This window comes from Brassica napus, chromosome A8 (assembly GCF_020379485.1).
Source record: "Brassica napus cultivar Da-Ae chromosome A8, Da-Ae, whole genome shotgun sequence".
In the NCBI taxonomy this organism is placed as follows: Eukaryota; Viridiplantae; Streptophyta; class Magnoliopsida; order Brassicales; family Brassicaceae; genus Brassica; species Brassica napus.
This window is the reverse complement of record NC_063441.1, coordinates 15,199,829-15,224,692: the sequence shown is the minus strand read 5'-3', so window position 1 is coordinate 15,224,692 and position 24,864 is coordinate 15,199,829. Positions and strand designations below refer to the sequence as shown.

The window sequence follows — 24,864 nt, the reverse complement described above, 5'->3', positions numbered from 1 at the left end:
GCCTTTTTCGTTAGTTGCTGGTTGGTATACGGTGGTTAAGAGGCGAAAGGTTGAATCCAACCTCTGATATGGTGACGGTGAGGTGAAACGCGGCGAAGAGGAGGCGAAACGCCTGAGACTACCTCCGTTCAGATGAGGTAACAGGGTGAGCAAAGAGAGCTTGGGCTCGGGACAGAGTCAACTTGAAATATACATGCAGCAGAGTCAACATCCACATACGTCAACACGTAAACATATTTCTGCGATTTGAGATCATACGTCAACACGTAAACATACTTATTGGTAAATAATGATAAATTTCGCATTCGTTTAATCTTACTTGATGGATACCGCCACATTCCAGGGAGCAGTGAGGGCCAACAAATGAATTTACGCGGATAATTAATTAACCGACGAATATTAAATATTTTATTGTAAAATCCAACTACATTCTGACTCGCATTTAAAAACGTGGGTTTATTATTTAATTTCATAAAAAAATATATTTATTTTCAATTTTTTTTGTATTTTGTAGTTTGGTTTTATTTTAATGATATTGTTTGAGGAAAATTAGATTTTAAATTGTTAAGAGACTCTTATTGCTTTCATTTATAGTAAAATTAAAAACTATAAATAATATATTATTTAATTTTAATTTTTAATCCATTCTGTAAATTTTCACATGAATTAGTAATAAAATAAATAGTTTTCAATTTTATTTTGTAACTGAATAGTTTTTAATTACTCTAATGAATTTTAGTCTTCTTATAAATTATCAGTGATATTTTCTGTAAATCACACATCAACAAAAAAATTATTTAATACAACATTTTGTTTAATTAGAAAGATTACGGAAACATAATATATATATATATATATATATCAATATTTATTTTTTATGCAAGTGAAACTGTGAAAGAATAGCTAATAGATCCGATCTCGGATTCTGAGTTTATGACCACAATTACAAATTTTTATTTTTTTGACTGGATTTAATAAATTTGACAAATATCAAAAGCTATGAGTTTTAATTAAATTCATAAAATATTTTATATCGGGAAATCCGTAAAAAGTTATTTTGTTTAGGTTTGCAGTTCAAAAAATACATGGATATCAAAGATTTTTTGTTTTTGAAAAATATCAAACGATATTTTGAAAATGGTGCTGTAAGAAGTTATAAACAATTCATACCCATATTAACATATAGGGTTTATCTAATATTACGATTAAACAGTAATTCATAACAGTGAAACGAAAATGACACACTTATTTGGAGGTGTGACGAATCACGAGACAAGATTTAATCAACAAGAATTTATGTCAATTTCTCATATTATTAGATACAAATAAATAAATTACTTGAAAAACAAAGAAGTATACATTGTATACTTGACACCAAAAGATTCGGAGTGATATAAACTTATATGGGAAATTGTTATCTGCAAGTTATAAGCTTCATATATGGTTGGCATCAACAAGTTTTGGCATATATTAGCCAAAAGAATCAACACCAACCATATGTGGTGTGTAATGTAAAATATAATATGTGTACTCTGTATTATAAAATATCAAATATTTTTAAAAAATATTTTGCGAAATATTCTTTAATCTTTGTACTATAAATAAGTAGGCTTGGAATATGTCGTGATCCAAGCCCAAATAACTTGAATGAGCTAAATCATAAAAAAATCTCAAGTTCTTTATAGGTTTCAGTGTTTTTAATAAAACTAGATCCGGTGTCCGCGCTACGCGCGGATAACATGTTCAAATTAAGTAAATTTATACTTTTGATTGGTAGTTTTTTTAGTTTAAGAAGTTGTTTGTTAATTTTGTGTGTTGTAGATTTAACCATAGAATTTTGGTTTGAATGTGATGCGGTGATTTCTCTTTTTTAAATAACAGTAAGTTTGAATAATATATTGTGTTGAGCAATCAATTTTCGTAAGAGAAAATAGTAATTTTGAGTATTTAATGGTATCGTTAGTTATCAGGCTTAAGATAACAGTTTATTCCTCTTTTGGAAGCGTTGTATGATATCAATGTCGGTGTCGAAGTAAAAGCCCGATCCAGGTGTGGTTGTAAGTGATAATTTCCCTGAAAAAGTAAATTATTTGTAAGCATTTATTTTGACATAAACTTTATGTTTAGTTTATTACCTTCATGTAACCGTGGAATAATACTTGTGATGATTACAATTTAGTTTTTTCTGGTAGATATGCGATTTAGCTCCCTGAAATTTTCTGCCTTGTTGTTCCAGATAGTTAGACGTACCATTTTGGATTTACAAATAATGATTGTATTATATATTTATTGCTTAAAATAATTATTATTTAATAAAGTGTTAGTACCTATGTAAACATAATGCAATGGTTTTTTTTACCTGGGAGAAAATTGGTTGCACTTGCTAAGCTAATCAACTAGGGTAGCTTTGGGGCCGGAATATGCATGAAGGTATTGGTGGAATGTTTCTTTCTGTGTAATAATTGTTGTCTCATTGATATTGATTATGTATGGTTGAACTGTAAGCATGTACCGTTGGTTATTGGAAAGGAGATTAAAATATCTAATGTGATAAATTTTCCCTTCTTCGAACCGTTGGTACATTTTTTGTTCCTGTTGAGTGGTTTAAAGTTATCATTTCAAATGTAGTTGGAATAATAAAAACATAGTATTTTTTAGACAAACCTGGATGTCAAGATAAATGAAAGGTGTTCCTAAGAAAGCATTTTTGTTTTTGTGATTTGTGATGGGCCACATCCTAATGATCCTAATGATTATTGGTTGCGGTCCGAGGTTGTCGCTCCGGTTATTGTGATATTCGGCTGCATGATCTGCACACATAACAATGGGATTAATTTTTTTATATTTTTTATATTTTTTTGAAGTGAGCGTAGTTATAAACTTATAGTTTGTTTGTTTTAAAAAAAAATTGGATTTCTTTCCTTTAATTTAATTTAATTAAAGAATATGTATTTGAAGTGAACAGAATTTAATTTAATTATAAAAAATTGGATTTTTGAAGTGAAGATAGTTTGTTTGTTTATTTTTTATTTTTTATTGCCCAACTTCCTTTTTTTTTTTAAAAAAAAAGGACGAAGCATGAGTATTTGGAAGTGTTTATTTTTTATTATTTTGGTGGGTTTGCTAGTAGGTTTCAATTTTCATCGAATTTTATAGTGTATGTGTGTGGAATTAGTATTTTATGATAGACAGTATAAAATGGTCCATAATTTGTATTTTTAAATAAAAAACATCACTACTATATAAAAGGAAAACCTACATTTGCAAACAATTATAATGATGTGCTTTTATATTCGTTTTATGGGAAATTACCACAAATAACACATTCATAGTACAACTTTTCATGTTTACACACTTTTACTCTCACTTTTAATGAAGGATAAAAGACAATTATACCTTTAAAGTTAACTAATCTAGACTTAGGGTTTAGAGTTGAGGGGTGGGATATGGTTTTTGGAATTTGAAATTTAGGATTATAGTAAATATATAAATAAATACTTAAAAAATATATTTTTAAAAATAGTTTCAAACATAATTTTCTTTTTTCAAAAACAAATTTCAAAAACAAATTTCAAAAAAATTTCGAAATTTTTTTTTTTAAAAAAAATTATATAAAAGTTCGAATTTGAAAAAGTATAATTCGAAAACATAAATTTTTTTTTACTTTTTTCTATTGTTTTTAAATTTTTAAATTTTTTTAAATTTTTTTAATTTTTTAATTTTTAATTTTTAATTTTAAATTTTTTAATTTTTTTTTATTTAAATAATGATTTATTATATATATAAATAACAATGGCATAAGAGTATTTTGCCACTTAATGAAGAATGTATTTTTGAAAATGTCTATTTAGTGGTGATAAAAATGAAAAGTGATACCATGAAAATGATAAACATGTAATTTCTTTTTTTTATTAGAGTTTTGGATTAGAGCATTAAATTAATATATCAATACTAATAATTTTTTGCAATTAGTTATTAAAAACGTCAATAGAAACGTCTCCATTATAATCTCCAGAGTGGTTGGCCCGTCCTATGGTGAAAAAATTGTATCAAAATTTTTTTAATGGTTTTATATAAATTTATGAAGCAATTTAAAATTATTATAGAAAATGGTATTACATACAAAAAAATAATGAATATAATTTCGAGATTATATTGTTATTTTAAATAAATATGTTTGGTTTGAATTAAAATTCAAAGATTTTAATAGGTAAAAGTGAAGATACGTCATTTGTGAGAGAGTTATTGATTGGAGAATTTGTCTTTGATTCTGGACTTTTGTGATTCACATGTGTGTTTTCCAACTGATTTGTATACAGAGCACTTATGATGTTTGTCAACATTATGTAAAATGAGTTATTTATTCATCTATATTTTTCTAAGTAATAATTTAGATTTTTTAATATTATTTAAGCATAAGAACTTATTTCTAAATGAGTATTTAGGCTGTATATACACACAAAAACTCAATATTAGCTAACTACCCTAACACTATTCTGGACACTATTGACATTTTTATAATCCTATACTACCCCTGCCTAAATAATCACTTTTCTTCTCTCTTTCTCTTTTGTCTCCATAGCTTCTCATGCCCAAATCATCTTCTTCTTCTCTCTCTCTCTCTCTCTCTCTCTCTCTCTCTCTCTCTCTCTCTCTCTCTCTCTCTCTCTCTCTCTCTCTCTCTCTCTCTCTTATCTCATCTCCTTAAGATCTTTAATATAGTTTATAACTTTTTGTCAGTTCTATAAATGATTCTTCTTGTTTTTCTTTATTTCCACAGCTGTAATTAGTTTTAAGTTATGTATCTTTCATTCAACATAAGACTTGGTGAACTAACGAGTACTATCATCATGAGTTTGTCTACCGCAACGTCTTTGTTTTTTACTTGATCTCAACCACCGTATGGATGTGCCATATAGTCATGATAGTGGGGTCTCCCTTACATTGATGAAAACGACATGAATTGAAGATTTCAGTTGCGAGTATTTACAGTTGCTATTTAAAAACTTAACCGATAAATGATTGATTAGATGCTACAAATTAAATAATATGAACATATAAATGTTTGCTTAGTTGTTAAAAAAATGTTGAAATTTTTTAAAATGGTTTGAAAGATGTTAATAAATAGCTGACGTTGGATGATACATAATTTTTTAGATGGTACGAAATTGGTTACTGGTCTAACTAGTCATATAACATCGTACGTCAAAACTTAACGGTTACATTTTACATAATATGTTTGTCATTAGCTGATACATGTTTGGTTAGCAGTTATAAAACATGTTATCTCTTCTTTAAATTGGTTTGTAAAATGTTAAAAATAACTATCGTTAACTGATATATATTTTGTTTAATGGTACAAAATAAGTTATTAGATTACCTTAATCATTATATGTTCAACTAATGAATTCTTAACAGGTAACAATTATTGTATTATACTATAAATTTAAAAAATATTTGTTTGGTAAAATCTGGGCACTAGTTGCAATTTTTTAGGACGATTTGCTTTTTGAATCCATGATTCACTGGCATAGGTAGCACATCAAACTTCGACGTAACCGATGTGATGCTAATGAATACATGTTGTGAAGGAGAAAGTCAATATAGAATTAGTGTTGGAAATGGAGTATGTGACCATTAAATTTGATGATAAAATTAACAGCAAATTAAAAGAAAAGTATATCTTTTTACTTTAATGAAGGTTGAAAGAAACTGATCGTGAAAGAAAAGATTTACGAGAGAAAATGAGATAAAATAGAAAGATGAAAACTCAGAAAAAAAAATAGAGAGAAGTGAAACTTTTGGGGCAGGGGTAAAACAGTCTGTACATGCTAAATTTGCTACAGGAATTTTTGTTTTACATACCCAAATGGTAGTTTGCTAATATTGATCACTTTTATGTATATACAGCAAATTAACTCTTTCTAAATCAGTCTAGACTGTTTTCAAAAAAAAAAATCAGTCTAGTCTAATAATGTATTGTATTCAATATACACAGTAGTAGTATTCTTTAAGGTGGAGGCTGAGTGTATTCTTGAGACATAGCAAAGGGTTACGGGATGTGGGCTGAGTGAGTTTCTAGATCTTTAGTGACACTTAGGAGTTGGACCAGCCCGTGACAAAACTGTGGGCTGAGTGAATTTATAGGTTTTTAGTGATACTCAGAAGTTGGACCAGCCCGTGACAAAACTCTGTTCCCATTTATTTGGTGAGGCCCAGTCCGATAGTGACATGGCTGAATGATTGGTGGGGATTTTTTTTGCCTACGTGGCAGTGTTTAGGGAGCTTTAATTTAGCCCCTTTTATATAGTAGGATATAATATTTTTTTTGTCATAAATCATTCGTGTCTTCCCTTAAACACTTTATCCTCATACATTTGATCATAAACACTATTTTTATGGTTCTATCTACTATGAATTTGTAAATTTGGTATCAGAGCCATGACAATTTAAGCTAAGATATATATATATATATCTCTCCTACAGAATTTTAATATTTGTAAATTGTTTCTAACTATAAACTAATATGGAAAGTATGACCCGTGGTTATCACTTAGTGGATCCTGCATATCAGAAATCCGACTAAGCTAAAGAGAAAGAACAAAGAGAAATATTCTTGGGTACCTTGAGGTTTCAAAAGAGAAAAAAAATTGTCTCGGTTATGTAGCAAAAACACCTAATGAAACTCTTCACTTTATTCTTAGCGCTTAATTCTAATAAAAACAGTTAATGGATCATTGTTACTTCAAGGGTTAGATAAAAACCGTGAGCATTTTATTTTGGTTTCTGGTTTCTATTTACACCATGGAAAATATTTCTATTTTTTCAACCCAACCATCTTTTAGAAGATCAACCTCTAGCAAAGTAGATTAGATACATGAAGTATGATATGTGAGCGATGATAGTAAAGTCCCTATTATCTAACTACCCCTACTCAACTCATAGAAAGCCTTTACCAAACCTTCTTCCACTCTACCAAAGATCATAAAACACATGTTTGCTCCAAACAAATATGTTGCTAAAGAACTCGTCATAGCTTCACTATTACAACAACATTTGGTCCCATCTACAGAATCTGTACAAATGATTCCTCTCAAATTCAGCAAAGGAATGATCCACCAATGGAGAGCTCATGGCTACACCTATCTTCACTATGGAACAATTCGATTGGCACTAAATCTCCATGGAAGAAAAAGTCTACTAGTAGTAGCAAGAGTGGTCCTACATGACACAAGATACAAACAGTACCAGCATGCTAGTATTGCAATTCTCCATACAGCTTTAAATGCGTGTACAATATTTATAACACTATTTCAAAAATTCTACGTGGCACGTGAAGACCTTCAAATCTACCAAAAAGGCAAATCCAGTTGCAAATCACCGGCGCTCCACAAATGGGGAACACATATGCTGCAACATTTCACCATCAAATGGCTTACAGAGTCTAAAACCATGCGATAGACTTAATTCTCCCATGAGATACAAAAGATGCACTCCTCATTCAACAAGAATCTCAACACAGTCCATCATGCATCCATATACCCAGACAGATTCCTAGAAACAAGCTTGTCAAGCTACTTCCGAGTTATGAGTTACAATTAAGAGAAGATCCACGAAAGCAGTATGCCAATCAAAACAGTGGACTCTTCCATTCTTAAGAGAAAAGACAGAACCGTTGAAATAGCTTTCAAACAGCTAGACGACGAAAAACCTCGTCCTTCGGCTTTTTGCAGTGAGATTAATACGATCTCCCCATGTGACGAATGTCTGGAAATAAGAGAATATTTAACTGACGTCCGAATCAAATGAATTGATTGGGACGGAAAACCAGTATATGCATTCTCTGATTTAACGGGCCATAAGTTCTTTGATGTATGTGATTGCGACCAATGCCAAATAGATTCAGATGAAGAAGAAACTGCAAAACGGAAGAGCAGTAGAAGTAAATCGTCCCAGCAAAAGCTTAAAGAGCGTTATGAATCAAGAGATCCAGAAGTCAACATATTTGGAGAATCTAGTGGAATGAGTTTTGCATACTATGTATTGTATCCAGCTCATACACCTGAACAAAATGAAGTACATGATTGCTATATGTTTAGCCCCTCGTTATCTCAAGAACCAACATTTTGCCACATGTGTTTGAGCAGAACAGTGTAAGGCACTCCTGGAAAATCAATAATCCGAACACCAAAACTTTAAATGGTCAACGCAGAAAATCAGTGCAGCTGAAGTAACTCTAAACTAGCAGACGGCGAACACAATGACTCAAAACCATCTCTCGAGTCAGATTAATAGAAAGGTAAATATTTTAGACCTTTCTATAAAAGAGATAAACAAAAAATATATTCCCTCTCCCAAGAACTCCTCCATATGGCAACCACCATTTCCGTGCCCTATTCACTCATGTTACAAAAAGAGTCGGGCTTAAAAATCCTTAAAGCCCAACTACAATCCCTACAAAACAAGCCCGAAACACAAGCCCAGATGCCATATATATGATCTCAATGGAAATTTGTCATCAAGCATATCAAAGGGAAATATAATTTCCTACCAGATTTACTATCAAGAACTAAACGACAAATTTGAACAATCATCCCGATGATCTACGCTCTTTGTCCAGAAAATCCAGCAGAATCCCTGAGAGAAATGATCTCAATGATGCCACAAGGACTACAAGCAAAAATGTTAGATCTTGTTTTGGTCTACAAAGGATTAGAAACCGTCCATGGATTTCTAAATCTCTACATCCACATGTATGGACTAGACCAAGGACCACTTCTCAGACTCCCCTATCATCTGGTGCATCAATTTCTTACTATCATCGAGGCGAACCCAACTTATTATTGTACATTCTTATATATATGGTGTCTACCCTTATCCTCGATTGTGATTGGCACATATATCAATCAATCTCATAATGCACTGAAACCTATACTTTTTTTACTAGTAGTTTAGTCCTTATAAGAAGATAATATAATTAAACTAAGTAATCAACCCAACATAATAAAGGATTGTTTTCATGATATATAAGAAAATTTTCCGTTTATTTTTCCTATATATTTTTAATGTTAAAGTTATTCACTCAAAATGTTTTTTTAATGCAACGTGTTAACTCTAATACAAGCTATCTATGTTTTTAAGAAACAATCACCTATAAGTAAACCAAACACCCACAGTTTTGTCATATTTTCCCTTCTCACTTTAAGAGAGAGTTAATGCAGTTGTAGATCACTTTATCAATGTAATTAAGTAATCAATTTGGATGCAGAGCTGGTTCTCCATGTTTTTTTGCAGTTTTATTTTTCCATATGGAATGGACCATAGCTTGAAAGACATACCTTAAAAGAAACAGAGTTGTTTATCCCAGTTAGTGTCCACCAACATGAGTAGAATATCACTCCAAAGAGCCGTGTATCAACTACCAAATAGCTAAATTAATCATCGCCAAATTCCTTTAGAGAAAGGAAATCCAAAGAAAAGACTATATTTGGTTCCAACTGGCTCAATGCATAGAATATAACATGGTTCATCTTGTGCATTCCCTCGTAAAATTTGCTCTCCAGTTGCTAATATATCTCGTGTTGCTATCCTTACAATAACCGATAATTTAGGTGCACAACCAGAAACCAAATGCTTCGATACCAATTAACTTTTACCACTTTCGTAATGCTCCAGGTGTGTCTAGTACTGAAATGTGGTTTAAACCTGTCCGCCAAACTCTTCCACAACTTCACATCACTATTCTGGATTAGACCCTAAGTTTTTGAGCTTCGTGATCTCGGCCTTTATTCAAACTAGGTTAAATTGTTGCTGTCTCTTCATCTAGTATTGTTCACTACAAGAAACACTGCGATTTTCGAGGGAATATACCTCACAATCCTCTATAACCATTTACGAGTTAAAGACGAGGAAAATCCATTCTTCGCAAATCAGTACTCACAAAAAAAATTGCTCACAATTCTATCACAAATTTAAAACAAAAACTTTTCCCTCACAAATATCTCGCAAATTTTCTAGGGAATTACTCCCTCAAAAAGAGATTTGCGTGATAATAATTTAATTTCATCATCAATTTGCAAGGAAATTGCGTAGCAAAATTGTAAAAGATTTTCGTGAAATTTTTTAAAATACCTCTTAAAATCCCTTACAAATTTGCTAGGAAATTGAGAAAAATTTAGATAACAATTACATAAATATTGTTTAACTTTTCATAATAAATGAATTTTAATATAAAATAAAAATATAATAAAAACAAATGATTCATTACAGAACATTAAAAAACATAAGCTTTATAATAAAATACAGAAAAACTTATCTTCTTCCGAATCATATTCGGAATTGTTATCTTTAACTTAAAAGTTCTCAAAAGACATGGTAGGGGTCTGAAGAATGGTCGCCACAGTCGAATCTTTTGTAGCCAGATAATCACAGACAGCGCTCAACTTCCTGGTTTGAGCATTCTGGTTGTTGAGATGTTTTGCTCCTGAACCAAATGAGCTTGTTCCTCGTTGATTTTTTTCAACTAATTATCTCAATAGCCACCACAAGAAAACGTAGCGGGAGTGGATGATAAAGATTTACTTATAAAACACACTCCGTACATTCGTCCCTTTTTGCGTTGAGCGGGCTATATAATAAAATTCAAACTATTGAAATTTAAAATTGATTTAAAAATTTTAAAATAAAATTAGTTGTAATATATACCTTATAATATTTCTTGTTCTTCTCCGTCGGGAAATATCCGCCAGACCCGGTGCACTTGGGATCATCACTAGCAGCCTGAAATAACTCCTCCAGTCTAGAAGTCATCGTTGTAGAGCTTCTGAGATTTGCCGTTGACAAGATACATATGTTCTTTGTGATATTACCTCACAAAAAACGAGCTACTCATATAAAAACGCGTTTTACCTAATTTATTTGATTTTTGAGAGGAAATTACAAAAATTTAAGTCTCTCACAAATTTTTTGAAAGATATACGAGGGATAACTAATATTACTTGTATATTCCTCGCAAAACTGTGAGAAAATTGTGATGAAAGAAGAAGTGGCACGCAAATCCTTCGTATTTTTCAAAAATTATTGTAGAAGCTGTTTCTGGCCTCACAATCCCCTCGATACACTGCAAATTTGCGAGGAAAATTTTCCATTAGAAATCGACAGTGTTTTTGTTGTGGTTATACCTATCTCCACAGTTGCATTGATATGGATCTCAAGATCAATGTAATCACTTCAATCAGCTAGATAAAAAAGATTTATCAATAGTGACCAAACATCGAACCGAAAAATAGTCGATGATCCACTTTTAATATCCACCAGCGTTAATGGTTGCACCATTTCTCTATCTATCTTATTAAAGTAGAAATACTTTTAGTATTTGTTTGGAAACATGAATAGTAGTATAAAAATATAATATTATTTGGAAAAATGGATAACAGTATTAGGAGAAAAAAATAATGGGCTTATGCTATTACAATTAATTGGAAGTCCATTACATTATATTAAAAAAGTAATTGGCTTATGTTACTTGATATACATATTCAAATCAAAATAATAATTTAAAATTGATTTAAATCAAAAATTCATTCAAAAATATGCATCTATCTTATTAAAGTAGAAGTACATATAGTATTTGTTTGGAAACATGGATAATAGTAAAAAAAAAAATATAATGCTGTTTGAAAACATGGATAGCAGTAAGTTAGGAAAAAAAGTAATGAGTTTATGCTATTAAAAAAATTGGAAGTCCATTACATTATATTAAAAAGTAATGAGCTTATGTTACTTGATATACATATTCAAATCAAAATAATAATTTAAAATTGATTTTTATCAAAAATTCATTCAAAAATATTCATATATTCAAAAATTGATTTTTACTATCATATTTTCCAATAACCATTATAAAAGTATTTTCAATATATATAAGAAAAATACAATACAAAGGTCAATTTCGAACACCAACTTAAATTATGGTTTTTATATTTCACATTGAAATTTAAAAATATAATATATGTGATTATTTATGATTGTACGTATAAAATATTATTAATTATAAGATTACTTATTTGATGGTACATATAAAATACGATTAATTATATGACAACACATATTTTTATAACCTATGATGACACATATATGATATATAATAGTGATTAGGGGTGGGCGTTCGGGTTCGTTTTCGGGCCTATTTGGAATTTCGTGTTTGGTTCAGATCTTTGAGGATTCAGTTTGGATTTGGATAACTAATTGAAATTATTTTTAAAAAATTTAAATTTATTAATATGCTTTAATTTTTAAACAATTTATAAACAATAGAATATATTTCATATAAATTTGAATAACATATATATGTCATAGTACCTAACTTAACATATAAATTGGTTTGGTTTAAATATTTGGATAGAGAATTAATAATTATTTAAGTATTTTTGGAGTTTTGAGTATATTTTAACTATTTTAGATATTTACGTTTGATTATTTGTATATATTTTCAAGTATTTAAAAGAACTTAAAAGTATCATATATATTCTGGATGTTTTATATATATTCAATCTAAAAATAATTAATATCCCTTATATATTATTTGAGGAGCATTAAAAATAAATAACCTTTAGTTCATGTGTAATTTACAAGAGTGTCATTTCCTACGTGTCACCTTCACAAACACTCTCACAACCTATATTCAAAAACCCTTGGTTAACTATACTTATTACAACATATGCCATTGGTCATTACAATATAAAATGTATACGATTTATGTTTGCGCATTAATACTTTCCATGTTTTATTACACGGAATATAGCAAATGTAACATTTGATTTACTCATCGAAGGTTTAAAAGTCTATATACATTTATATTAATCATGTAGCATTTGACATCTATCTTATTAAATCAAAAAGATCTGAGACTTCGAATCATATTATATTTTATATATTTAGGGAAAATACAATTAAATATATTTGGCTTGATAACATCAAACGATCACTTTACTTTATATAATATTGAAAACTATAATCTAAATTGAAGTGATCGTTTGAACTGGTTTTAAGTTAGTCAAGTTTGATGTTAATTTATTTGATAAGAATCCATATAAAATTTTGGGTTAAGACAAAATAGACTATGTCGATTTGTGTATTACGCATATATAAAAATATAGAAATATTAAAAACCATATAATAGACTATGTCTATTTGTATATTACGCATGTAGAAATATATTAAATATATGAAAAAAATCAAACACAATAATTTGGACATTGATTCGCTTGATGTATTTTCCTAAAACATCAAATATGAATTCTCAATCACGATTTACTTGCATCACAACTCACATGATTTACGTGATCTTCATACGTTGATTATGTCATTTATAATTTATAATTATAGTTATAGTTGAAACCTGCAATATGGGTGTGATTCCCTTAATTATTCTATTGATACGCTAAATTTATTTAAAATACATCAAATCCTCTGTCAATCACGGATTACTTGGTGGTTTTTAATTGACAATCTCTTTAATTTATCACACATTAGGAATCTAAATGCGTAAATGACGATAATTTGTTTATATTTGTGTCAAATAAAATGCTTTTATGGTATTAGGAAACCATAGTAGTAGAATCATACAAAAAAATAGAAACTAAAAATCTAAGCGACTCAAATTTCGAAAGACACATGTGACATAATCACTGATTGCTTTCAAATATTAATTTAGAATCCATGTACTAGGTTTGTTTCCTAAAATACAACATACATATCGTGTAATTTTTGGAACCTTGCAACAAATATATTGTGATCTCGATTTTGAATAATAATGATTTTAATGTGGCTATTAATTACGTCGAGTTTATCCTAGACCTAGACCTAGGCACCTTGCATATATATATACTTGGCCTGATAGCTACATCTAGGGGTGGGCGTTCGGGTACCCGTTCGGGTTCGGGTCGGGTATTTCGGATTTTCGGGTATTTCGGTATAGAGGTGTAGAACCCGTTCGGGTATTTCTGTACTTCGGGTCGAGTTCGGGTATTTTTAGTTCGGTTTCGGTTATTTCGGATCGGGTTCGGATATTTAGATTTTGAAAAAAAATATTAAAATTTTCATTTTTCAAATTTCTTGTATTTAAATATATAACTTTCACTTAACTATTTTTTGTATTTTTAATAGATTGAATGGTTAATAGATTTGGACATAACATTTTCAAACTAAAAAGACATTAATTTGGTTATTGTTTTTAAATTTTGGATGTAACTTTTTGTTAATTATTGAAATAAAAAGTTTGACATGTATTTTAAGTGCATAGCAAATCATCTTCTACGTAATTGTATGTATATCATATGAATTTAAAGTATGTGTAGTATCAATATAAATATTTTATATAAAATGAAAGATGTAAATTAAAAATATAAGGTTAATTATACATATGTTCGGTTATCTTCGGATATCCATTCGGGTTCGGATATTACCCGTTCGGGTTCGGATATCCAATCTCTCCTAATTTAATACCCGTTCGGATATTTTGCTACTTCGGTTCGGATTTCGGTTCGGGTTTTTCGGATCGGGTTCGGGTGCCACTTCGGATTTCGGGTAAAGTGCCCACCCCTAGCTACATCCTCACAATTATCTCCTTCTCAATACTACTTTACCACACTGCATTCAAACAATCACAACAGTCATGTTTCCTCAATTTTTTTTTAAATTATATTTTGATTCTGCAGGGTTTTATTATTATTGCTTATGTTGCTTTTTATCTTTAATTCATAATTGATTTATATTAGTTGTTTGTTTACTCTTATCACTCTTATTGACTCTCTTCCATTACTTATAGGAGAAATAATGTAAAATATAAACAAGTTTAAAAAAAAATATTAATTTGTTAGTGAAACGCGCAATTTTGACTAACATTTTATTTTTGAATATTTACCATTTTTTGTAGTATACCTTTATAATATAGATTACTTCAAATTACTAAACTTTTAAATCTATTCATTCTGCGCATAGCGCGGGTTATCACCTAGTATATAAGTATATAAATCTATTTTGGATACCCAAAATACTTATGTTCGGATCAGGTTAGGTTTCAGTTCTTCAAATACCAAAATTTTGAATAATTCAGATATTTAATCAATTTTAATTCGGATTTGGTACTACTTATTCGGATTGAAATCAGTTCGGTTCTTCGAATTCGAGTTTTTTCCCCAACCCTAAAAAGTGACATAAAAACAAATAGCATTATATTTTTAAAAAAATACACCAGCGCGGGCACGCGGATCAAAATCTAGTTTTCTTTATATTACTTGCCAATACATTGTTAAATTAATTACAACATTTATATCTACATGTCAGTGAATGAACTGGAATATACTCTTATAAGAGTCTAGTCATTCAGTTTAGTCAAAAAAGAGTCTGGACATTCACCAAGGAAAATTCAGTATTATTTCGCCAAACAGCAGCAATTAAAATCAGTGCTAATGTTCCAGTACAGTAGTCAATGTCATGCTAATAACAACAAGAGTCACCAAAAAATTGATTGAAATCAACTTAAGCAATATTTCTTTTATGGATGCAAATTATCTCCAACGAACTAGTTATGCTGAAGTTCGTTTCAAATTCGTTGATCATATATACATGTGTGTACATATATAACATTTTGTCAATTAATGTGAGTTAACATATGATTTTGTGATTAAGACGGGGTGTTTAAAACATTTACGGAAATCTGATTTATGCTACAAGAATTTTACGAAAAGTATGACACAAAAAGCTGAAACCTTTCCCCTTTTGACATTTAAGGGTTTTCCCTATAGTTTCCACTGTTTCAAGATTCCCCATTTTCTTTGAAAGAAAAAACAAGATGTTCCATGTCTAATAATATACATACGCATATTTTGTATATATCAATCATTACTGATGATTATTATATAATAGACGTCCAACTTGGAATACCTCCAGTTCCATGACACTTAAGGCTGGTGGACACAAATCGAATATCCGAATTTTGAAAGTTTTATGTTCCGATCCGTTTTATCCGAATAATCAATATCTAATATGATTCTTTCTTAGTCATTTGGATATTCAGTATTGCGGATATCTAGGAAATTTAAAATTTTAATCGAATATTCGATTCTACCTGTACAGATAAAAAAAAGTTAAAAAATCAATTAAAAATCTAAAATAATGATATTTTATTACAAAATAAAAATTATTTATGCTAAAATTTCTAATAATTGATATAATAAATTAAAATATTTTTTAAAAATATATAAAATATAAAATTTATATATGTTATATAAAAAATTCTTTAAATGTTTGTATATATTTGGATATTCATTCACAAAATATTAATATTTGTGATTTCATTCGTTTTTACATATATTTCATATTATTATTTGTTTTGTGTCGTAGAGTTACGGATATCCGGTTTTTTTTGGTTCGAATCAAAAGAAAGGATCAAATCAAAATTTTATGGCAACACCTACGTCGATTTGACTCATTCACATAAAATATGTCTTTGTATATATAATGAGGATGAATGGTTGGAACGTAACTGGTGATTTTAGCTTTAATTTATATCTACAACTATATAAATTACCAATTATATTTTAAGTCATTTTTAAAGCGAAAGTAAAAAGAAATGGCTCTAGGAGTCTTATTTTTTAAAACAGAAAAATATTGCTGTTGGAATATCTTTCATTTTATCATTTTCTCAGTTATATTAGATATAATTACAATAAAACATTTCTACAGACTAAATTGTATAGCAAAATATCTATAGCTACAGTTCAATCAATCATTCCCAGTATATTGGCCAATAATTATTCTATTTTTCCGCCGCAATGTTATTGCCTATTGGACTTTTTCGTAGTTGTATTTACGACAACAATAAAAACTATAAAGATATATACATATTAAAGCATATGTATTGTATATATGTAAATATATTATAGTTAGCTTTGATTTACAGGTTTTCATAATCATATGAACAGATTTTGTTTATTTGTTCTTGATTCATTTTTTTAGTTTTTTTTTTGTTTTAGCCAAAACATTTCACCATGTATCATACACCCTCTTATATATATATATATATATATATATATATCCAGGAATTTAACAATAAATATAATTAAATTACTTTTCTTAAAAACTAATTTAATAACTAACTATAATTAAATTAGTCATAGAGATAACGAAGCAGAATCGATTTTAAGCCACCCTCCTACCTAAAGCTGATATTCCATGTGTGCTTATGTGATTATGTAATAAGATAATATGACAAGCTTAAATGGATGCATGCCGCATGCCAATGTGTTGTTCGTACTAGATGCATGCAATAATTGAAACTTATATCCTTAATCTTAATTAGTAGTTGTGTATTAAGCTAGATATGTTAAAATATATAAAATTAGATGGGCAATGAAGTCATATTTGTCGAGTATGAATAAACTTCTCTATTTTAGTTTTGTTTCGAATAAGATCAAAACTCATGATCTATACAACAAACTACCAAAAAATAATTTTGAAATTCACACAAAGCAAATATATATGAAACGATTTCAACAATCTATTAGTTCAGCCGAGTTGTTCAAAAAAAAAAAACAATCTAATTAATAACCACTAATGTGTATCGATTGTAGACATCATCCAATCCTCTGCGAACAGTCAAACATATCCAAGTTGGTTATACGATATGAGATATTTAATCTTAAAATCACTGTTTCAAAAAATAAACCCGCGCTTAGAAAGCGCGGGTCAAAATCTAGTTTAATCTTAAAATCACTGTTTTAAAGTATTTACATATATACGATTTATTGGTTGAAATTTTCACCCGCACTTCAAATACTTTGTAAATTAGACAAGTTTTCACGCACCAAACTTTAAAAGATAATAATAATAGGATGATATATACATTTGATTTTGTGTATTCTGGTAAATATCTTTTATTTAGAGCTTCAGGTATTTTTTTTTTGTAGCATAGAGCTGCATGTATTCAATCAACGTTTCTATTAAACATGTAGGCTCATGTTAGCTCATGTTTGTCTGATGTTCCAACCGTAAAAATAAAAGATAAAAATTCATATTAATCATCTAAAGAGAGAAATGATACTACGGGCAGTCCATGCATCAATAAGCATCTATATAAGTACTTGAGCTAGCCCTAGCTATAAGATTATCTACACACCCACTTATTATATAGAATATGTATTATTTATAAATGTACTTTTTTGGCAAATATTTATGTATGTATATTAATTTGTGTGTGTCCTTCACGTAAGCCTGTAGCATTTGAAGCAACTTACAACAAATTATATTACATATGATATAACATCCAATTTAAAAACTTCAGAGAATAGTGTACATGAACAACAATATTATTTTAAAATTAACAACAATGTTATACAATTACAAACTATATAAAATCAAATTTAAAACATAATGTTTTTAAATTTGCCATATAAATTAATTTTTAATTTATATAAAAATAAAAAAATATCTGCGTAGATTCGCTGATGAAACTGTAATGACATTTGAAACTATAAGACCAACCGGAAAGAGATGTAAAGAAGAAGAAGAAATCTAATATTGAAAAGAAGAAAAAGAGAGATCAACTCTTAAGTCTATTTAGCTTTTCGAACTTCAGCCTCATGGGACCGCCAAAGAATCTTTTGTTGTTTTTAGTTTTCTTGATTTAGAAATGTACTCAACCTCTTGGAGTCGGGGTTACTTTTATCAAAACATACAATGATATTTTATGACTTGTGTCTAAAGCATTTTCAATCAATGGAACCAAATCCAATGTACCGACACCTTTTCAGTTCATTTTATCCAAACCGTTCTATTCAAAATTACTGAAAATTCATTATTCATCTTTTTCGCAAAACTAAAAAAAAAAAACAATAAATTTTAGAATGATTTAAATCTCATTGCACCAATAAAAAGAATTTCATCAAATGTTCTTGTTTTTCACATTTAATTCACGTTTGTTTACAATATATATGTCTCCAAAATCTTGTTATAAGAAAAAAAAAGAGAAGAAATGAGTCTTAACTATTCAAATACAACATACTTAATTTGCTTAACTAGAAACCAACAGAATAACACACCCATCTTAAGCACACAAGGAAACACAATAAACTATAAACACAATAATAGTTTTATAACACGATTAGGACATTACCGCGTCCGGATCCATCTATAACACCCCACAAAAAAAATAATAAACTGGCGAGCAAGTGGTTACTAAACTAGGTTATCTTGTATATACGACGATCAAGGAGAAAAAAAAAAAAGAATCAAAGATCTTGAAAAATAAAAAGCATATTCCTTGGCTGTAAGTTATAAAGATACCATTACAAACTTTAAAGTTTGTATCAAAAAATAAGGATGAGTAAGTTACAACTTACAAGCTTAGTTCACAGAAAAGAAAATTCATAATCTAGACGCTTCTTCATGACTTCATTGACGTGTGCATGCAGCAAGAAAGGATATTCTCTACACAATTCGAAAATATTCCATGTCGCAAAGTGGGCTTGATCCACTTGTCTCAGACCCAATGATTCAAACGTCGATTCTGTGATAAAGACAAGATATGGGCATAAACATGAATTATACAACAAGATTAGCGTTTTTTATTGTAATAATGTCAATCTCGAAAGCAACTTCTCTAGTCAATGTAGTAGGCCTGGGCATTCGGGTCCTCGGGTCGGGTTCGGGTCGGGTCTTTCCGGGTCCGGGTCTTTCGGGTTGAAGAGTAGAGGACCCGATAGGGTAATTTTAAATTTTCGGTTTCGGGTCGGTTCGGGTTCGTCCGGGTCCGGGTCGGGTCGGTCCTTGATTGTAAAACCCGGTAATACCCGACATTTTTCGGTTTAAAAAAAATTCGGTTTGGTTATCGGGTTTTCGGGTCGTTTTGAGGTTTTCGGGTATATTTTTGGATTTACGGGTCGGGTTTTTTCTAATTTCGGGTACAAATTAGAATTGTCGGGTAGAAAATGCCTTGTGTGCCCGAGATGTACTAAAAACCTGCAATTAGCTACCTGCAATGCTTACAATTTACAGACCTGCAATAGCAATGCTTACAATTTTACTAGCACATTTTAAACTTAATAGCAACAATAACAAACTGATCAAGTAGTTTCATAACATAAATGTCATAAAACCCACACACAAGTTTAACATAAATCATAAGCAGAGTACGTAGTAGACATAACAATTTAACAACAACAAACTTACCAAGTAAAACTTCAAAAAATAAAAACTAGGCAACGAGAAGGAAAACACAACAACAACAACAAACTGATATTCAGTCTTGAGTCTCCAACAGCCGCAATCAGTAGCTTTCAAGCTTGAAAGATAGGTTCAAATTCTGAAAAAAAAAACAGTGAAGATCATTATAGTGGACATAAAGATGAAAGAGATTAGAAACTAGAAATTATACCTCTCATAAGAGCATCTTCTTCTTCTATCAGTTTAAGCATTTTTTCTTTTCCTGGGGTTCCTTTTCCTTTGAGTCTAATCTCACATTTGAGCCACTGCTCTGTGCACATCAACACCTCTATCATATAGTGTGTCAAGCAGCTTCTGCTTGGATCTAAAATTCGGCCACTGGTGCTGAAAGCCGACTCTGAAGCAACAGAACTCACTTGCATTGCAAGTACATCCCTAGCTAACAATGATAGAACCGGATACTTTGCACTATTAACCCTCCAGAAAGAGAGTACATCATACTCTAAACCACCTAAAAGGTTTGGAATCTCTACATTCTCTTTCAGATAAGTATCCAACTCACTAGTATTTACCTGAAATCCGGTTTCTTGAATAAGCTCTTTGTAGATGTCGTTCATGCTCTCGTAGGCAAGCCCATTACCAAGTACTGTCCTTTGAGACACTTCATCTCCTAACTGATCTTGTGAGTGAGACTGAGATTGAGATTGAGAAGATGGTCTTTGTCCTTGACCTTGAGACTGACTATTAAACGTTGAACCCAAACCACCACTGCCACTGCCATTGTACAGATCAAACAAAGTCCTCAAAATGTCCTCGATTTCATCTTCCAAATGAGTAACCTCAACCGAGCCTTCTCCATACAACTTCTCAAATAGCTTTTTGGTAACCTTCATCTTCTTGGTTGGATCAAGAACACCAGCGACAATGACAAGTTTATTCATCTTCTCAGGATTTGTCCCAAATGGATTCCAATACTTGCCTAGCTTCCCTAACATGTTTGCTGCCTTAGACCTTAAAGCTTCATCAGGACCAGGAGCTTTGCTTAAAGCAGTGATGTTTCTCGTGACTGTGACGATCGCATGATACAATTTATGCGCAGCAATAGAGTTTGTTGCAGACAAAACCAAAGTAGCTTTGTAGAAAATGATTAAGAACTGGACTAACCTATCCACTGCTTCCCAATCATCTTTAGTTGGTGGTCCAACTCGTTTTTTTCCATCCACAATTTCATTGAAGTAGTCGTTGTAAGGCTTGTCCTCAGCTTCCATCTTCTTAAAAGCCACCCTGAATTTCATTGCTTGTTCTAACATCAAATAGGTGGAATTCCACCTAGTTTTCACATCTAACGGTAAGCTCCCTCTCTGGATTCGTCGTGACTCTACATGTCGCTCAAACGAAATCTGCCTCGGAGTTGAAGACCTCACAAAATAAATGGCATTGCGAATGGCGTTGACACTGCTCTCTATCTCCAGTAAACCTTCTTTAACAATCAGATTGAGAATGTGAGTAGCACACCTAAAATGCAGATACTTTCCATCTAGAACCAGTGCCTCATCCCCATTTTTCTCAATAAAAGCTTCCTTAAACTTCCTCAATGCTGAACCATTCGCTGTGGCATTATCTACGGTTATGCCATACAATCGTTTGATACCCCATTCCTCTAAGCAATCAAGAAGTACCTTAGATATTGTTGATCCTTTGTGATCATACACATTCTTGAATCCAATGATGAGCTTCCTCAACTGCCATGAGTTGTCTATAAAATGAGCTGTGATCACCATATAACTGGAACCGGTATGAGGAGCAAGCCAGATATCAGTCGTCAGTGACAGCCGTTGCTTGTTCTCGTTAAGAAGCTTCTTCATTTCCTCTTTCTTTTTCACAAAGGTCTCAACAATATCACGGGTTGCTGTTCTTCTAGAATGAGGCACGTACAGCTTAGTTCTCTCGCAGAAATTCCTCCAAGCTACGCTCTCAACCCAAGATAAAGCCAACTCTCCCACAACCATCATCTCATTCGTCGCTTGTCTGAAGACAGATTCAGAAACTTTGCACACTCTCATGTTACCATCTTCTCCGACATCTAAAGCTCCTTGATTATTTTCTTTGTTCACAGAGAGCCATGCTTGGTAAGACTTGCACGCAAGAGCCACATGTTTCTTCAAGCTTGTTGTTCCTGATTTTGTTGCACATGCCATCTCTTTCCCACAGTAGTTGCAGATGGCTCTATCATTATCTTCTTTCTTTCTACTGAAGTGCTCCCATACCTTTGACGTCCTCTTCTTTTCTGATCTTGAACCACTTGCGCCTTCTGGTTTCTTACGTTTTGCTTTCTTGCGAGAGATTGGAGTCTCAACTTCATCTGCTGATTTATCTAACTCGGACTCTGAACCATCATCACAAGACGCCATCTACATTATAGACAAGACAACATTAAACTCTAGGAACAGAAGACGCCATCTACATTATAGACAACAAAGAAGCTTCAAAGAAAGAAGTATAGACAGAACATAGGAACAGAAGAATGTCAAACTCGGGTTAAAACAAAACCATAAACACAAATCAGTAATCAAAATTGGATTAAACCAAAAACATAAACAAGATTCAAATCAAAAGTTCGAGGCTTACCCTAGTTCGATTTGTAGACAACGCTGTTGCTGATGAAGAAGTGGGTAGGGTTAGGGGAACTTGATTCTGATGAGATTCCAGTTTGTATTGTTTGATTTTGGCTTTGGAATTTATAAATCGACAAACTCTTCGATTCAATTGCTTATGGGGGAGTGGAACTGATTTTGGAAAGTAAGGGATTAATGGTACATCGGGGAAGGGAATAGTAGAAGTAGGTAGGGTTGGTTTCGGGTCTAATAAAACCCTATCGGGTATAGGGTAATTTTCGGGTCGGGTACTCTACCCGCGGGTCCTGAGAAGTAAGACCCAATAGGGTAATTTGGTTATATCCGTATCCGACCCGAACCGGGTTTTTCGGGTCGGTTCCGGGTCGGGTTGTCGGGTACGGGTAAAATGCCCAGGCCTACAATGTAGTACGAAGTTCTTAACTTGGAAATAATGGGCTACGTTATTTACCTATAAAGCTCAAAAAGGCCTCTTATTAAGCCCAAATAAAAATAGATAATCTGGTGAATTGATGTCCCCACTTTGTGTAACCCATAAACGTAGAGACTAGGGCCAGCAAATAAACCATCCTAAAATCTAAACCTAATCCGATCTCATAAAAATGAATTTAAACTGACATAAATGCTGAATTGATTTTGTTCTACAATATTTTGAGTTATGGGTTTCACTCGGACCAAATTCGAAACTAAATAAATATTCAAGAAACTCCAAAAATTCAAAATATCAAAAATAACGTATGCTAAACCTGATCTTAATCCTTAAGGGCATCTTCAACTTTATTCTATTTTCTACTCCAAACATCATTTTAAAGTAAAACATGTTCTAACCTCACTCTATTTTCAACTCCAAAATGAAATAATAGCTAGCGTTAATCCATTTATGAAATAATCTTACCAATTACTGCATTTAGGAGTTGAACTTCTTTTATTTATAAAATAGTCCTCAAATCTTAAATATTTTATTTCATACCTTCTTCCTTATTTTTATTTTTATTTAATATTTTAATATTTTTAAAATAATACAATAACATGAAAATATGATTTCCATAAGAGAATATTTAATAATTTTAAATAATGATGCACAAACTAATAAAAAGACCAAAAAACGTAAAAATATAAAATAAAGAAAATAAGTGATTTAATAATCCGGTAAATCATTTCTGGAACCGCCTAGATCGGTGAAGTATTATCCAAACAATAAAAATGATCGATTTTAAAATTTTCCGACTCGATTTAGAAAAGTCAAAGATAAAAAACTCATTATTCATTATAAAAGGCATTAGTTGACCATTTGTGGAAAAAAAATCTGATGTTCATTATAGAACCAAAATATGCTATCTTATATATCTTTATGATTATTATACTTTTTAATAATAAATGTTTAATTTAAATAAATTATATTTTTATGGAAGTTTTCTTAACCTAAACTAGTTGGGGTTAATTTGTATTTTTTTATAAGTAAAAGGTATTACTAACAATGATTAATTAAATAAAAGTGGAACTATTTTAGAATATTCTTTTTGAAGTAAAAATGGAGTAATACATTAGAGTAAAACCAAACTCTTTTCTTGTGTTGCACCATTTTAAAGTAAAAAAATGCAGTTATATATTGGAGATGTTCTAATATATATTTCAAATACATTAAGATATTATTAGGTACCTAAAATAATTATTTATTACATATAGTTAACTCAAATACTTGACCTAATATGGGTTTTTGGTATGAGGTCAATACTAGTGTTCTCATGTTTTGATAATTGCATTTGAAGTTCAGTTATAAATAAGTTTGATCCTAAAGTTTAAACAATGTTGTTGTTTTTGAAAAAAGGTTTAAATAGTGTTTTCTTAAGTTTATAGAGTTGTTAGTTGTTAATTTTAATTTAATTATATTTCTTTATTATGATTTTTGTTTGTACAAGCCTTTGGTTTCGTATGGTTGATAAAGTCTTCCAAAATTATTTTGAAGGATAACAATATAATTCGAAGAAGCAATATACACAAATTTATT

At 30.7% G+C, this 24,864-nt stretch overlaps 1 protein-coding gene across 1 annotated transcript; it reads left to right on the top strand.

Moving 5' to 3' along the window:
- Positions 1-6,320: 6,320 nt before the first annotated feature.
- LOC125576949 lies at positions 6,321-8,143 on the top strand. The gene is given in 4 exon segments (XM_048737500.1): positions 6,321-7,197; positions 7,462-7,594; positions 7,596-7,995; positions 7,997-8,143. Coding segments are annotated over 4 exon segments (756 nt in total). The 5' UTR covers positions 6,321-7,121.
- Positions 8,144-24,864: the final 16,721 nt, after the last annotated feature.